Genomic DNA, 16,949 nt, shown 5'->3' with positions numbered 1-16,949 from the left:
CGGGCTTGATCCCAGGACCCCAAAATCATGACCTGAGATGAAATCAAGAGTTGGCCATTCAACCAACTGAGCCACCTAGGTGCCACACCAAATTGTTTAATTTTGATATAGTCCAGCTTATCTGTTTTTCTTTTTTTGCCTGGGTTTTTGGTGTCATATCCAAGAAATCATTGCCAAATCCAGTATCATGTAACTTTTCCTCCTCTGTTTTCTTCTATGAGCTATAAGTTATACTTTTTACTTTTTGGTCTTTTATCCATTTTGAGTTAATTTTTTTATATGTTATAAGGCAAAGGTCTAATGTCATATGTACAACTTTTGGAAATAGAAAAAAAATTAGAGAACAACCGTAGGGGTGGGGCAGTACATGAAATATCCTTCTAGAAAGTTCAGTCTCTTACCCAATCTTGTTCTTTTCTTTAGCTTCCACACAGCAAAGTGATCTTCTAAGAAACACATATAAATCAAACTGCATCACTCCCTTGCTTAAAATTTCCAGTGACTTCCTGCTGCACTCAGAATAAAATCCAGACTTCTTGCTGTGCATGATTTGACCCCTGCTGACTTCTCCCTGGTGCATCTTGCTTCTTCTCAGGCTTATTGCCATTTAATCACACTTAATTTCTGACCATTCCTGCAGTTCATTGAGCTCTTTTCTGTCACAGGGTCTTTGCACATTCTGTTCTTTCTGCCTGAAACAACCTACCTCCTTATTGTCACATGGCTAGCTCTTTCTCATTCCTTCTAACTTGGTAGAGATATCACCTTGTCTTAGCTCAAACTACCATAACAAAATACCATACATTGGGTGGCTTAAACAACAGAAATTTATTTTCTCACAGTTTTGGAGGCTAGAAATAGAAGATCGAGGTCCCAGCATGGTCAGTTTCTGATGAGGGAGCTCTCTTTCTGGCTTCTAGATGGCCACTTTTTTGCTGTGTCCTCACTTGGCAAGAAGGGAGGGGAGACGGAGAAGGTGAGAGAAGCAAACTCTTAGATGTCTCTTCTTCTAATTCAGTTCATAGCACACATCCTCAGAGAAGCCATTGATGACCTTCCAATCTAAGCCAGATTCCTTCCATAAACCACCCCCGCACTCCGGCTTGGTAGTGTCCATCACTATACCCTATTCGTATCCTTCATGGTAGAGCAGTAATGGTGAGTGACTGTACATTAAATTAGTGTAGCAATTTGTTCAATGTCCGATCCCTCCCTAAGAGCATAAATTTCAAGAAACTGGGCTATTGTCTTCACTCCCATATTCCTTATTCAGTGCCTGGCATATACCAGATGCTGATTAATGCCTCTTAGAAGGGTGAACAAATATCAGCCTATAGTAAATTTACATTCCTTGACTTTTTCACTAACTGTGGGGCAGGAAGGGTGGGGACAGGAAGGAAGGTAACATGCACTGAGGGGCAGTATAGCAAAGTCATTACCACATGTCAGCACTAGATAGCCTGAATTAAATACCAGCTCTGCTACTTACTGGTCATGTGACCTTGGACAGTTTACTTCTTCTGTTGTGCCTCAGTTTATGTTCCTTAAGAGATGTCAATATAGTTTTGGATGATGAAAAGCAATTCGAAGGGGAGTAACAAGCTGAGCAGGAGTGAGGTGTGGGGCTGGAAACAGGGGCAGGGAATGGCCTATCTATAGAGGGAGCATTGAGACCCTTAGCCCTCCTCCCCCCTTTGTACACTGCACAGTCAGGTGACTACCCTCCACTCTGCAGGAGGTTAAGGGTTTTTCCCTTGAGAAGTTAGCCTGGGAGAATTCTGAACTTGGGACCAGCAGACACAGAAAGGGTCAGAGTGAGATACCAAATGAAAAGTGTGTGTGTGGGGGGGTCCACTGACTCCTCCTCCAGGTCTGCTTTTATAATCCTGAAAGCCAGATGTATGCTCCCCAAGCAGGAGACTGGAGGATTATTTTCTTAAGGCCAGAGAAATGACATACTGACACTGATATTTAGATATTCCCCACTATAAAAGCTTGATTTTTCCCAGTTCCCCTATAAGGCCCACCAGTTGACAGGACCCCCACACTGATGTGTGCATGCACACACACACAGGGCTGCCAATAGTTATTTAGTGCTTTACTCAAAAATCAACCTTTAGTCATATATCACTAGATATTTGAAGGAAACCTCCAGGATGAAAGGGGAAGCTCAAGGAGACAAATAAACAGAAATGTTTGAAGCAAATAGACAATGCAGTGAGTGGAAGAAAACACAAAGCAAAAATTATTAGTATCCTCAGAGAAATAAGAGAAGATATTGTATCTGTGAAATAAGATGCTATAAATTCTATATAAAAAAGAAATAATAAAAGAAAAAGAAATGACACTGGGAAAATAAAACATGAGAGCCAAAATAAAATAAAAAAGTCAATAGAAAGGTTGAGAGGTAATGAAATGGAAATTTCCCAGAGGACGTACCAAAAAGAGATGGAAAATAGAAAAGATAAGAAAATTAAAGGATCAATCAAGAGGCCCAATATCTGACTGACAATTTTCTAGGGATTCCAGAGGAAGCAGAGGGGAGTTAACTACCAAATAAATGAAGTGAGGATATTTCACACTGAAGAACATGAATCTTCAGAATGAGAGAGCCCAATACAAATGAAAAAGAACCACCTTAAGGTATATCATCACAAAATGTCAGAATACGAGGGATAAAGAGAAGATCCTAAAAGTTTTGGTTCTGGGGAGAACAGATTATATATACATCATCAGGTATCAGAATGGTTCCAGCTTCTACTGGAAGCTAGAAGATGAGAGACCCATGCCTTCAAAATTCTGGTGGAAAATTATTTCCAACCAACTATTCCATATACAGTTAAAGAAATTAGAAGGGAGGATAGAATAAAGACATTCTCAGATATGCAAGGATATAAAATTTTTACTTCCTATGTACCCTTTCTTAGGAAGTGACTAGAGGATGTGTTTCACCAAAATGAGGGCATAGACCAAGATAGAAAAGACTTGCAAACCAGAAAGCAGGTTCATCAACATAGGAGGACAGGTATGTAGCTGGTCTAGAAAGCAGCCAGTCCCAAATTAAAGGGAAAAGGAAGGCTCCAGGAGGTGGATCACTAGGAAAACAAAAGGATCTGATAGCCTACGTGACTGTATGGAAAAAACATTTTACATATCTGCTGGAATGCTCAAGGAGATTTAGCAATATGTACATAGAACTAAGCAAATGAGGAAAAAAAGAGGCAATTATTAACTCCAGGAAAAACAAAAATGTGTACAGAAAATACATGTAACTATAGGATGCCATTTGGTTCAGCAATGGACAATATGTATAAAGTGATAAGAATGTAAACCCTAGGGACGCCCAGGTGGCTCAGCGGTTGAGTGTCTGCTTTCGGCTCAGGGCATGATCCCGGAGTCCCAGGATTGAGTCTCACATTGGGCTCTCTGCATGGAGCCTGCTTCTCCCTCTGCCTGTGTCTCTGCCTCTTTCTCTGTGTCTCTCATGAATAAATAAATAAAATCTTTAAAAAAAAAGAATGTAAACCCTAAACAAAGAATGTAAACCCCAAATATTAATTAAAAGATTTAGAAGTTGTGATAAAACTATATTGAAAGGGTGGAGAAAGGAAGTGGAGCTAGGTAGTGTAAGAGTTAATATTTGTCTAGTGTATTAGGGGTTATGGAGGACATTGCTAGTGTTCACTAAAATCAGGTGCTCCTTGCTTCTGGGCACATGGAAGACTATACTTCTTGTATAGTCTACACCCTTGTAGTTGGGTGGGGCCACATGACCAGTCTGGTCACTCAGCTCCAGGTGGAAATGCTATGTTGCCACTAGAATGAAGCTTAGATGACCCTGTAGCTGTCTCTTCTCCCTCAGCAGTGATCAAGGAAGCTGTGGGTTAAAATGGCAGAGCCACAAGATTGAAACAGGCTGGAATTGCCTCATGGAATATAATTGTCCTACAGATACTCTATAGGCTGCAAGGATGAGAAATAAACCTTTATTTTGTGAAGCCACTGAGATTTTGGGATTATTTACTTCTGTGTAGCGTGGCTTAACTGATACAAACTTCAGCATGTACTGTGTAAAACTGATAAATGAGGAAATAGCCATTTAAGCATGTTATTTAGAATTATGGAGATAATCGCTAGAAGAATAACTAAAAATATTAAAAGTGGTTGCCTCTGGGGAGCAGGAAAGAAGAGTGAGGAACCTGTTTTCATTATAGTACTATATGGCTTTTTTACACAGTGTAATTGTATTACATCGGCAGGAATAAAATTTTATAAAAAGCCGTGTGTGTGTGTGTGTGTGTGTGTTTGTGTGTGTGGTGTGTAAAGGATTCCCCCCAACCATTACAATGGCTGTCCTTAGCAGGGCAGGCATGCTAGATTGGACATCTGAGGAACTACAGATGTGGCTGGACATGGAAGGCACTGTGGGAAAGGAGGCTACCCCGATGGAATGTCAGTCTGAGGAGTTTAATTTTCATCCAGATGACAATGGGGAGCCATGGAAGAGTTGTCAGCAGTAGAGTATCCTGAGCAAATCTACTTTTGTAGTGAGCACCCTTACTTACCTGGATGGTGAACTGTGGGGGAGAGCAGGGGCTCTGTGGTCTCCATGAGGCCTGGACTAGGACCTGCCTACAAGTGTCTCTCAAGGGCCTGCTATTTGCTGGGTCCAATTGGTACGCCCAGCCATAGAGCAAGGAATAAGATGGACAAAGTCTTCTACCTTCAGGGAGCATACATGGGTGAAAGAGGCAAATGGAGAGAAAAAAAGTATAAGTTATGTGCTGGTTCATGCTATAAAGAAAATTGAAGCAACGTAAGGAGATAGATTGTGGGGAGAGAGGTAGTTTAGATAGGGTGGCCAGGTGTGGCCTCTCTACAGAGGTAACATTTGAATAGAGTCCTGAATTAAGGGAAGGAACAAACCATGCAAAATGTGGGGTTCCAGGCAGAAGGAATAGCAGTCCGGAGGACCTGAGGTGGGAATGGGCTCAATACGTCCAAGGAACAGCAAAGAAACCATGGGGGGAGGGTGGCAGGGCACATCCGTCAAGGGGAAAGTTTGAGGACCAGTTCATGGAATCTGGAGAGAACCTCAGGGAGCCACTAGTGGGTTGAGAACAGGAGAGCAGCATGATTTGTCTGAGGAGGCCAGTAGGGCCAGGCTTGGCAGCCTGAAGAGCTGGGGAGGAGGTGGGCGGGCTGGTTAGGACGGGAGCCTCTCGGGCTCTGCCCAGCAGTCAGTGTGGTGCCTCTCAGCCCGCCTGGACGAGCTACAGCAGCTTCATCACCCACTTCCCAGCATCCCAGCCCCCTCTGGGAATTGAAGGATCCTCACAAATCAAAATAGCAAGAAAAGAACAGCCTCTAATTGTTCTGCGTAAAAGAAGCGAAATTAGACGAGTCAGCTGTGGGGTTGAGACCGCCTCCTACACAGCTGTGATCCCGCACCCCGCTGAAGACAGACTTCCCGAGACTTGAAATTCTGCTGTCTCCGAGCAAAACTTTTGCTTCTCCAGCCCCAGGGCAAATGACAGCTATTTGGGGAAGGAATGGGACTGATGCTGGCCCTGGAGGACAATGAGTGACTCAAATCAAAACAGTCCTTTCATGAAGAGAGAGCCTTAGCTGGTATGAGTTCACTCGGTCATTCAAAACACATTGAGGGCACTCAGAGCGCATTCATCAGCTCTCATGGCACCACCGCCAGGGTTGGGTGTGGTAGTGGGGGGTTTCTAGAGGGGTAGAGGCATGCAGTGTGGTTCAACCCTTGGGGCAGAGTGGAGAGAGAGCACTGGTCTGGGAGTCAGGAGGTCTAAGTTCTTGCCTTGGCTCTGCTGCTGTCACTGTGTGACCTTGGGTGAGTCATGCCACCTCCCTGGGCTTGAGTTTCCCTGTCTTCTCATCTGGGCTTTAGGTCACATCATGTTTCTCAAACTTTAGAGCCCATTAGAATCACTTGGGGGTAGTGCTTGTTAAAGATGAAGATTTCTGGGGCACCTGGCTGGCTCACTTGGTAGAACATATGACTCTTGATATTGGGGTGGTGAGTTCAAGCTCCATGTTGGGCCTAGAGCTTACTTAAAAAAAAAAAAAGTGAAAATTTCCAGGCCTGGTTGCCAAAGATTAAGATTTAATAGGTCTGGCATGGGGTCAATGAATCTGCTCTTCCAGGAATTCTGAAGGGAGTCCCTGGACCACACTTCTATCTAATCACTTTCCCTCTGTCTCTCAGGGCTCTTCCTGTTCTGAAATTTGGGGAGTTGCTCATGCCACCCTTCTCTGGATTTCTCAGATCATTGTAGGGGCATGAAAGGAGTCCTTATCCCTGCTTCGGTGTACCTGTGTGTTTCTGCGATGATCACACTACACTAGGACAGTGTATCTCAGTGTATGTAGCCTGGTAGGGTGTCCTTGGCCTAGCACAGGTCCTGGTACAGAGGGGGCCAGGGCAGAAATGTTGGCCAAAGAAGGGGCCAGCTGTGACACAGGCTGTTGCACAGTGGTGTAGAGCATGGAGGAATGTTTCAGGTGCAGGGGGGCTTAGTTGGCTCATCCCTGGGTTGGATGTATGGGAGAGTGCAGTTGCATGGGATAAAGAGGTCTAGATGGGACTACAGGAAGGACTGAGAACCCTGGTCCATCACAGAGGGCACCCCAGGAGGTCTAAGACCCCAGCCAGTCTGCTAGGCAGGGTCCCTTCCTCAGAGCTGGCCAATCATATTTCCAAAAGGTCAGTGGCAGAAGCCAGAGGGTCAGGTCACTCTGGTCTAGTCTCCAGCCTTCCTAGATGAAGAATAATAACCCTCATATACTGAGCATTTGCCATGCTTTGGGCTCAGGACTAAGTGCAGTATCATCCCATTACATTTCACAACAACCCTATGAGGTTGGTAAAAGCATCATCTCCCCACCTCCACCCCGCTTTTTTTTTTTTTTTTTTTTTACAGCTAACAGACACTGAGGCTTAGAGACTTCAACTTACTAGCCCAGAGTCCCTCAGTTAATAAATAGAAGCAGGGTTAGAACCTAGACCTGTTTTTGTCTGAGCTCAGTTTTATTTTATTTTATTATTTTTTAAAGATTTTATTTATTTAGAGAGAGGCAGAGACATAGGCAGAGGCAGAAACAGGCTCCTTCTAGGGAGCCGGATGTGGGACTTGATCCCCAGAACCTGGTATCATGCCCTGAGCCGAAGGCAGATGCTCAACTGCTGAGCCACCCAGGTGTCCCTGGAGCCCAGCTTTATTTTTAACTGTGTTGCTTAGTACCCCTCAGAAGACGAGGGGTTTTTCCTAAAATACCTTCTGCCAAAGTCAGCCACAGCCAGAGAAATCCTTTTGCATCCAGTAAAGTGAAAAGATGTGATGCTGAGTTAGGTGGGTCAGGATTCCAGTCCCACCTCTGCCCCCAGACTTTTTGCGTGACCTCAGGCAAATCATTTCCCCTCTCTGAGTCTCATGTGAAACTGAAATCTGTGGAATGGGAACAATAACCTACACACTTCTTTTTAAGGTACACTAAGATGAAGACAGCCACCAATATCTACATCTTCAACCTGGCCTTGGCAGACGCACTGGCCACCAGCACACTACCCTTCCAGAGTGCCAAGTACCTGATGGAGACGTGGCCCTTTGGGGAACTGCTCTGCAAGGCTGTGCTCTCCATTGACTACTACAATATGTTCACCAGCATCTTCACCCTCACCATGATGAGCGTCGACCGCTATATTGCTGTCTGCCACCCTGTCAAGGCCCTGGACTTCCGCACACCGGCTAAGGCCAAGCTGATTAACATCTGCATCTGGGTCCTGGCCTCGGGTGTGGGTGTACCCATCATGGTCATGGCTGTGACCCGCCCCCGGGGTGAGCGAGTGGCTGAGCTGTGGTACAGGCCACTGACCACAGGAGGCAGCATGTAGGCCCTTGTGGGTTTGCGGGCCATTTATTAGAGTGGGTGGAGGTGGCTCTATACCGGTAGAGGTGTGGATTACTGATCAATTAAAGTGTGGATGGCTGACCAGTGAGAGTGTAGGGAGTCAACCAATGGAATGTGAATGGTTGACTGTTGTGAGGATGAATGACTGGTCAGTGGTCAGATGGGTTGCTGGTCAAAGGAAACTTATGAATGGGATTGTGGAGGGAGCAGGGTGTGGAGCAGCTGGCCAGGAGTGTGTGGATGACTGACTAAAGGGAGATAGATGGATGGCCAATGGGGTGAGGGTGTCACTGACCAGTGAGCAGTGGAGGCCATAAAATCTGCAGTCTCATCCCAAATCCCCTTCCACCTCAGTGGGAAAACCACTGGCCCAGATGACCAAGGCAAGGCCTAGAGAATAGTCTTCAGAAAATTACAGGTGCATTTCCTCAGAATAAGAATGCTAATTAATATAGTAGCTACCTGTATCCAGGTAGCAGCTGTAACAAGCAATCTCCAAAGTTCAATGCTGAATAGTATAGAGGTTTATTTATCACTCATGTCACAGTCTAACGTGAGTCAGGGGAGGGCGAGCTCTATTCCACAGTTCTTCAGGGACCCAGGCTCCAGATGATGGTTTTGGAATCCTCCACTGCTGGCAAGCGGATAAATATGGAGAAGGAATGATGAGAGAGCATGACCAGCTTTTAAATGTTCTGGCCTATCTCTTCCTAGGGATAGCTGGTTACATGGCCCCCACCTTGACATAAGGAAATGGGACAAGTAGTTTAGCAGGGGACCAACCACACCGGTCACTAACCTATCTGAGCCACACTGTATTGTGGAGTGTTGAGAAGTTTAAAGGAGGCTAGATGTGTAAAATACTTAGGACAAGGCAGGGACTCCGACCTCTATTTGACCGAAAGAACATCTAGAATCAGAGATGTCAGTGGTTTACTTATGGTCACACGGCAGGCATTTGGTGGAATTTGACCTAGAACCTGAGGCTTCTGCCCTTATATCTGTTACTCCTATTGCCCCCTGGTAGGGAGGTTTGCAGAGGGTTGGTGCTGTGGGTGGAAAGGGAATAGGCTTGGTGGGAGGCCTTTTGACTTCCCCTTTCCCCCAACGACAAGGCCCTGGTGCCCTCATACAGCTTCTGTGCAGTTGGTCTTGACTCAGCAGCTGGGCCCCATTCCTCACTGTCAGCCTTCAGTTTATGGGCCATTAACTGCAGCCCAGCTGGGTGCCAGACCAGATGGGCCTCCTCACTCCACACTCTATCCCCTACACACACTCCCCCACTCAGCGCTTGTTGCTTCTGTATGTCACTTGCTGCGTGACCTTGGATGAGTGCTGTTCCTCTCTGAGCCTTGTTCTGCCATCTGCACAGTGGAATCCCTGGCCTCAGTCATCCTGGAGGTTCTGCCTTCCTGCTGTGGGGTGGACCCACTCTGTAGATCCCCAGCACCCTTCCTACCCGTCTCAGGCTCCAAGTCCACTGCCTGGCTCCTCAAAACCCAGAGTTCCAAGAGCTCTTGGGCGGACCGACAGTGGGCCAATGTCAGGCCTGTATCCCAAACATCCCTAAGGTGCTCCTCCAGCCCACGCCCACACTCCGGGAATAGGGAGCTCATTCCACTCTGGGGACACCTCTGGACAAATCTGGCAGTCCGAAAGTTCTTGTTATTAAGCTGAGATCTGTCTCCCTGCCCCTATCCCTGACTTCTGGACTCCTAATATACCTGCCCCTCTGCCCTGTGAGTGCATGAAGAGCTTGAACCCCTCTGTGCTAAATGTTCCACATGCCTTAGCTCACAGAATGCTCACGTTAGTCTCACTTTATGGAGGCTTAGCCCACTGATTCCTCATATTAGTCCCACCTTATGGAAGCTCTCCTGGAGGCTGAATAATTTGCCCAGGGTCACACCACACATTAGTCGGGGCCGAGTTCTTAACTCATCAGTGCTCTCTAGATCAGTCTGAGCAGGGTTGTCCTCATTGGAGCTAGTCTGGAAATGGGTAGAGTGTTTTGAGTTCTCACAGTGACTGGCATTCGGTGGGTTTGGGCTAAATTACATCATTACTGCCGGCCATTCATGTAGAGGCTTCTAAAGGGACCAGGAGAAAATACAGAAAAGGAGACCTCCCAGATTAGGGCCAATCCCACTGGGGTCTTTAAGGGTGAGCTTTGGAAGTGTTGGGGGACATTCCAGGCGGAAGAATCCCTGCCAACAGAGGCCACGGGGAGGTGTGGGCCCCCACCGGGCCAAGAAGGGTGGCGCGCAGGTGGGCCCCCGAGGCCCAGTCGCCCCTCACCTGCTGTCTTTCCCTGTTTCCCCCGCAGACGGGGCAGTGGTGTGCATGCTCCAGTTCCCCAGCCCCAGCTGGTACTGGGACACGGTGACCAAGATCTGCGTGTTCCTCTTCGCCTTCGTCGTGCCCATCCTCATCATCACCGTGTGCTACGGCCTGATGCTGCTGCGCCTGCGCAGCGTACGCCTGCTGTCGGGCTCCAAGGAGAAGGACCGCAGCCTGCGGCGCATCACGCGCATGGTGCTGGTGGTGGTGGGCGCCTTCGTGGTGTGCTGGGCGCCCATCCACATCTTCGTCATCGTCTGGACGCTGGTGGACATCGACCGCCGCGACCCGCTCGTGGTGGCCGCGCTGCACCTGTGCATCGCGCTCGGCTACGCCAACAGCAGCCTCAACCCCGTGCTCTACGCCTTCCTCGACGAGAACTTCAAGCGCTGCTTCCGCCAGCTCTGCCGCTCGCCCTGCGGCCGCCCCGAGCCCGGCGGCTTCAGCCGCGCCCGCGAGACCACGGCCCGCGAGCGGGTCACCGCCTGCACCGCGTCCGACGGGCCCGGCGGGGGCGCCGCCGCCTAAGCCGCGCCCCTGCGGGCTGCCCCGGCCGCCCCCCGGGCCCCGGAGGAAGGGGGTCGGGCTGGAGCCTGCGGGCGGGGGCGGGGGCGGGGCGGGGGCGGGGCTCCGGGCGGAGGGCGCGGTCCACGGCTTTGGGTTGGATGCTGGGGGCGGGGGAAGCGCGACTGGGGGAGGGGGGCTGTGGTCTGGGGCCCGGCCGCTGAATGGGACCTCCGCGGTGGCCGGCCTCAACCTCGGGACAACCTCGGGACAACCTCGGGTTCTAGCCAGAGGCGGCCTTGTTGGCCTGGGACCTGAAGATCCGGACCCAGGACCCGGGGGGCAGACTCCCCGGGGTGGGGGGGGGACTGAGAACAGGGCTGCGAGCCTGGGTGTCTGTGTGGTGGGGAGGGACCCCTTCTGGGGGCCAGAGGGTAGGACAGGTCAGTGAGTCGGGCCTGCAGCTCACATTGGGCCACAAGATAGGGTAGGGCCTGTGGCCTCAGCCTTGGGGTAGAGTCCCAGCCCCGAGTTCTAGCAAGAGGTGGGGCTTGCGGAGGTCCAGGTCCAACTGGACTGTCGTTATAAATAAACAGAAAATAGGGAGAGAGAAACTATACCTTTTCTATCCTCGACAGTCATTTTCTTGGATGGAATGGCCTCAAGCATCGACGTAGTGTCCCTGGCACTTTGTGCCAGTCAGTGGGGATTGGGACATACCAGTGAAACAGGGCCATGGGCTTCAGGCTAGGGGTAGGTCCCCCGCCCTTCTGTGGGGCTCAGAAGGAGAAGCGAGGTCCTGGAGCTCCAAAACCAGAGCTGCAAGTCGGACTCTGTGTCCAGGGTGGTGGGAGGGCAGAGGCAGAGGCAAGCCTGGGGGACTTCTGCTATGACATCAGGTCCTCAAGCTGGAAGACAGACACTTTTGGGGTTCCCAGGGGTCTGACTTCTCTGCCCAGGTATTGGAGGAGAGAGGACTGTGCTAGTCAGAGCTCCATGCATGGTAAGTGGCCACCGGGACTTGGTGGGGGCCTCTGAAGCACCAGTGTAGACTTTTCCTCCTGCCCATCTGTGCCTCTGATAAGAACCCCTGGGAAATCTTCTTCTGTCTCCCAGTACCTGGCTGCACCAGTGTGTCCAGTGTTTCCAGGGAACTGGAACTGCCCACACAGGGGCCTGTCTCTGAAATAAGTGGGAGGAAGATGGCTTTCATGGCTACAGTGTGAGCATCTGTGTGCCCCTCCATTGCCCCCGCCCCCACCCAGCCCCAGCTGCCCCCTTCGGGCTGCTGAGGGCAGGTCCACCCAGAGCGAGGCATAGAAGTTTTTCTCTTCATGTGTTTGGCATTTTATTCAGGCATTCCTAGGTCTTTGCTTTCCTATCAGGGACTGTCCTTGTTCCCTATGCCTCCCCCGTGCTTCACCTCCTCTCCCCGCCCCCTCCCCCCACAGACACTGCCTCAGTCCCGCACCCCTGCCTCCCTATTGAAGCAGTGAGCTGACATCCTTGTAGAAACAAATTAATTTTTTCTTTCCTTTTTGGGACAGATGGAAAGAAACTGACGTCTTTGTCTCAAACCAAAAAAAAAAAAAAAAAAAAGGAAAGAAGATACCTCTTCTCCCTTTTGACAGTCATTTCCTTGGAACAAAAGCCTCTCCCTTGTCTGGGAGACTGTCACTCCAGCAGGGGAAGAACTACCATTCAGGAGGTTGGGGGTTTAGGCACCAGGATGGGCTTTGGGCACATTAAGGGTAGGGATGCCCTTTAGTAGACAAAGCACAGCCCCATCTCAGGGTGCAGACCCCAAGAAGCTCCAGATCTGAGAATTTTCTTCCTCCAGGAAATGGCTTCAGTAGCACTTTGGAAGATGTAAGGCAGTGCTCAGTGCCCATAGAGACTTCTGTGTTTGAATGCTTGAGGGGGTGGGGTATCAGCAAGGCGGGGGTCCCTCCTGGACACTCTTTGTGTGGGACCCTTCCTGCTAATGCCTTGGAGAGATGTCAGAGAGAGGGGACAATTTAGGGATGGGGGAAGACTTCTGAAGAAGGTGACCTTAGATCCAGGGCTGTTGATTCTCCCTGCAAGGGCTGTGTCCTCTTCAAACCTCTCTTAAGCTTGCCCTGGATCTGCTCACTGCCATTTCCAAAGGGTGTAACAGACCTGGCTGCTTTTTACTACTTTTCATACATAAATCTGTCCTGGAGTCAGCAGAGGCTGGGTCCAGACCATGCGCATTTAAGGTAAAGCCAGCTTGTACTGAAATCCGCTTGGTACCAGGCTGTGTACCCCAGACATTGGAACTCAGAAATAAGTCAGAGATAGCCCTGCCCTCAGGAAATTCAAGCCCAGCCTGGGACACAAGGCATCAACAGATCATTGCATCTCAGTGCGAGGCATGCAGTGACAGGAAGCCCTAGGGAGGATGGCACGGGAAAGTATCTTTTCTAGCTTTTTACTAAAACCCATTTGTAGCAATTCTAGAAGACATGGGAAATAGAGGGCTTTAAAGGATGTGTAGGAGTTGGACACCAAGAAGAGGGGACAGCATGTGCAAAAGCATGGAAATGTTGAGGTGCTTGGCAAACCCGAGAAAAGCCATGTGCATCTCAAGTATGGAGCTTAACTGAGCACTTTCGAGTGCCAGGCTCTGTGCCAAGTGCTTTATGCACATTTTCCCATCCAAGCCTCATGACAGCCAAGTGGAAGTACTATTACCCTCATTTTAGACAACAGGTTCAGAGGTCAAGCCACTCACCCCTAGTCACAGAGCCTCAGGTCAGTAGAACTCCAGCGTCCGAGTTTCTGGTGAATTCCAGGCATCATCAATATAGAAGAACCTTAGTTGCTGAAACCCCGGAATGAGGATTTTTGAAGACTTAAAACCAAATGGAAAAATCTGAAGGAAAAGGGCAATTTTCCCTGAACTTTTGTTCCTCCTGAAGCTCTCCAAATCTTCACATTTCAGAATGTACTGTGCATGATGCACTTTAAAGCTCCAAATTGACAGTGTAATTCTAGATCATCACAGGGCTCTCAAAACCATGAAGTAGGTCTGATCCCCCCCACCAGGTTTCCACTCCCCTCTCTTCAGGAGGTGGAGGCAAGTTTTTGCCTCTGGTTTCAAAACGTCCTACGATTTCCTATCTTTTCTTGTGGTAATAGAAGTAGTGGTTAAAGCTAGAGTCAGATTTTGGCTTTCCCTCTCTGCCTCAGTTTCCTCATCTGTAGAACGGACTTTCTTCATGGGGACATTGTGAGGATTTAATAATCTAATGTGCAAACACAGGGTCCCAAATACAGGTAAGCTCCTAGCACAGGGCAAGTGGCTGTTGTTACTTAGAAGCGGTCCTGCAGCTCAAGGTCAGAGCTGGAGGCCTAGAGGGAAGACTAGATGAGCTTTCAGGGGCAGCAAAGCACAGAGAAGACACCGGGGACCTGGCCTGGGGATCCCACGGCCTTCTAGGCTCAGGAACCACAGCGGAGAGTGAGAAGCTGCCGGAGAAGCAGGAGGAGGATGGGGATAATATGCTGCCATAGAAACTGGAGGAGGAAGGCGTTCCCAGGGGGAGGAAGTGATGGATAATGTCAAGTGTCATATAAGAGAGGTTGGGGGTGGGGAGGGCAGGAGAGGAATAAACCAGAGCCTTCAAGTTCAGTTTCCTACATGGCTTGGGAAACCCTAAATCTGAATTCCAGTCTCCGCTCTGAAGCTAACTGGCTGTGTGACCATGGCAAGGGAGGAGTTGCCCTCTCTGAGCATCTGTTGTCTCTTAGACCTAAGACAAGGGAATGGGTCAGTCTCTGATGTTTCATCTCTAAAAAGAGTCCCAATTTTGCTGGGTTCTTGGCCGGTTGCTAGCAGTGTAGTCGTAGGCAGGTCACTTCACCTCCTAGAGTCCCATTGGAAGGCTAGAGATCCGGCAAGTGAGGCGCCTACCTAAGTGCCTGGCACACAGTAGGTCCCTGACACAGAATCATTCTGCGACAATAGTGAGGAGCCAGAGGCAGCTAAGGAGGCTTGCCTAGCTTGGAATTTGAAACGCTCCTCAAGGTGGAGGAAGCCACCAGCATCTGGGGAGGACTTAGAGGAGCCACAGTCCAGGCTAGGCTCCCCCCACTAGGCCTCTGCCCAAAGACCAGCCCCTCCGTTTTCAGCAGCAGATCCTTAACCCCCGGCCTCTGGCTGCCTTCTCCGCCTGGACCTAAGGCAGATCCAGGCTGGGAACCAGCTCAGAGGCTCCAGAGCCCCTAGGAAGTAACCCCTGCACCCCCCCCCCCACTTCCAGGTCCTGGTCCTGGTCCCATTGCACCCATACAAAACACTACACACAGCTCTCCCTTATTTATTTACTCGTTATTATGCATTCCTTTATTTCATCCCTGGGTACCCTGGGGAGTGGCCCCCAACTCTGAGCCTACTGAGGCTGGAGCCTGCAGGAGGCCGCAGACGGCACGGCCCACCCTGCGGTTCTGGCGGCAGGTGGCCTGTGGCTTGGGACTTCAGACCCGGGCCAGGGGCTTCGGAGAGAGCCTTTGCCGATCCCGACAGACTAGAGCCCCGGGCCGGGTGTGGCCCAGGTTCCAGCCCCATCACCAGCCTGGCTGGGAGCGGGGTGCTCTCTGGCACCCCCCCCCCCCCCGGGAGAGGCCATGTAGTAATGCCAGCAGGTGATGCTCGTCCCCGCCTCGGTCCTCAGCTGCTTTCCACGGGTAGTTCACTTCATCTTCACAGCCTGACTGCGAGGCAGGGGTTATTAGGATTCCTGCCCCGACCTCCCAGATGAGGAAGCTGAGGCCCCGAGAGGGACGGGCCTGCCCCTGGCCACCTGGCTCGTCCGTGGCTGTGCTGGTGGGGACCCCACCTTAGCTCTGTCAGGTCCACTTCTAATGCCTTCCTCCCCTGAGGAAACCGATTACACGGAGGGCACCGGGGAGACCCCTGTGCCCCCCATAGACCCGGACGGAACCTTCCTGGGTCTCGGGTCCGTGCCTCCTCACCTTGGCTGCAGAAGCGTGGGGCCAGCCTCCCAAGAAGCTGCCGTGACCTTGGCCGGGCCCTCTCCCCGTCCCCTCCCTCCCTGCCTTGGCAGGCTTGCTTGTTCCGAGAATTTTTCAGCTCCCCGCTATGACTTTGCTGTGTGACCCTGGGTAAGTCACTTCACCCTCGGAGCCCCCCTTTCTTGGTCGCTGGTGACCACACATACAAGGAGTTGTGAAGATTTACAAAAAGGCTTGTCTGTTTTGGTCACACAAGTGTTCCCAGCAAATGGCACTGCAGCCGGCACGCGGTAGTGAACCCACCGAGTGGATGGATGAGTGGAGGGCCTTGTGCAGAGGAAGTGTGCAAAAAGTGGAGCTTTTAACGTGACCTAACGTTTTAGGTTGTACCTGCCCTGACCCACATCTCTTAACACTGTAGGTGGGTCAGGGGCAAAGGACTTTGCCTTGTAACTATTTTGAATTTCAGAAGATGGGACAGCGTGCACTGGAAACACTGGAGGAGTTTTCAAGAGGACGTCTTCTCTCCAAGTACTTTATGCATAGCCGTCCCCTTTTGTCCTCACCAAGCCTGCCATCCCTGGTATCCAAGAGAGGGAAAGAACGATCCTTGGGTAGCACTGGCCTGGGCCTTCTGGCCAGAACATTTGAGTCAAGGGGGTGGAGTCCGTTGGCAGGTGTCGATGCAGGTGACACCCACCTGATGGCGCTCATCTCCCAGAGTCTCCCGTTGGACTAAGTCCAAAGCTAGGAGATGGAATATGGGTTTGACTCTGTCTCTACTTCCTTGCTGTGTGACTTTGGGCAGGTCTCTGTCCCTCTCTGGGCCTCTGCACAATGCAGGGACAGAGGTAAGAGTTGATGGGTTCTGAGGGCTTTGCCATCCTGGGAGAGAACAGAGAACTTTCCCTCATGTTCTTTGATCCCAAAAACAGACATCAACTGGTAAGATCCACTGGGCATTTGCCTTGAGGCAGAGGAAAGGGTACCTGGGGGGTCTGGTATTTGTATTTGAAGCTGCCCTACTTTGGGGGGTGAGGGGGACAAGCATGTCAAAATGAAGCTTGACTCAAACACCTGGCTTTTTGCCTACCCTACGTCCTAACTTGGTACCAAGGACCAACCTTCCATTTTCCCAATAAAGAAAAGCACTATTCCTGGTGTCCACA

The 16,949-nt window shown here is 50.2% G+C and overlaps 1 protein-coding gene across 3 annotated transcripts in view; it reads left to right on the top strand.

The window, feature by feature from the left end:
- Positions 1 to 16,949, top strand: part of OPRD1 (opioid receptor delta 1) — a 38,551-nt gene extending 21,602 nt beyond the window's left edge. For all 3 annotated transcript variants that reach the window (XM_072750517.1, XM_072750515.1, XM_072750516.1), the window contains exons 2-3: positions 7,516 to 7,865; positions 10,265 to 16,949. In XM_072750517.1, coding sequence (XP_072606618.1) covers positions 7,526 to 7,865; positions 10,265 to 10,806 — 882 coding nt within the window. In that variant the 5' untranslated portion in view covers positions 7,516 to 7,525 and the 3' untranslated portion in view covers positions 10,807 to 16,949. The remainder of the gene's footprint in view (positions 1 to 7,515; positions 7,866 to 10,264) is intronic.

This window comes from Vulpes vulpes, chromosome 2 (assembly GCF_048418805.1).
Source record: "Vulpes vulpes isolate BD-2025 chromosome 2, VulVul3, whole genome shotgun sequence".
In the NCBI taxonomy this organism is placed as follows: Eukaryota; Metazoa; Chordata; class Mammalia; order Carnivora; family Canidae; genus Vulpes; species Vulpes vulpes.
This window is presented reverse-complemented; position numbering and strand designations above follow the sequence as displayed.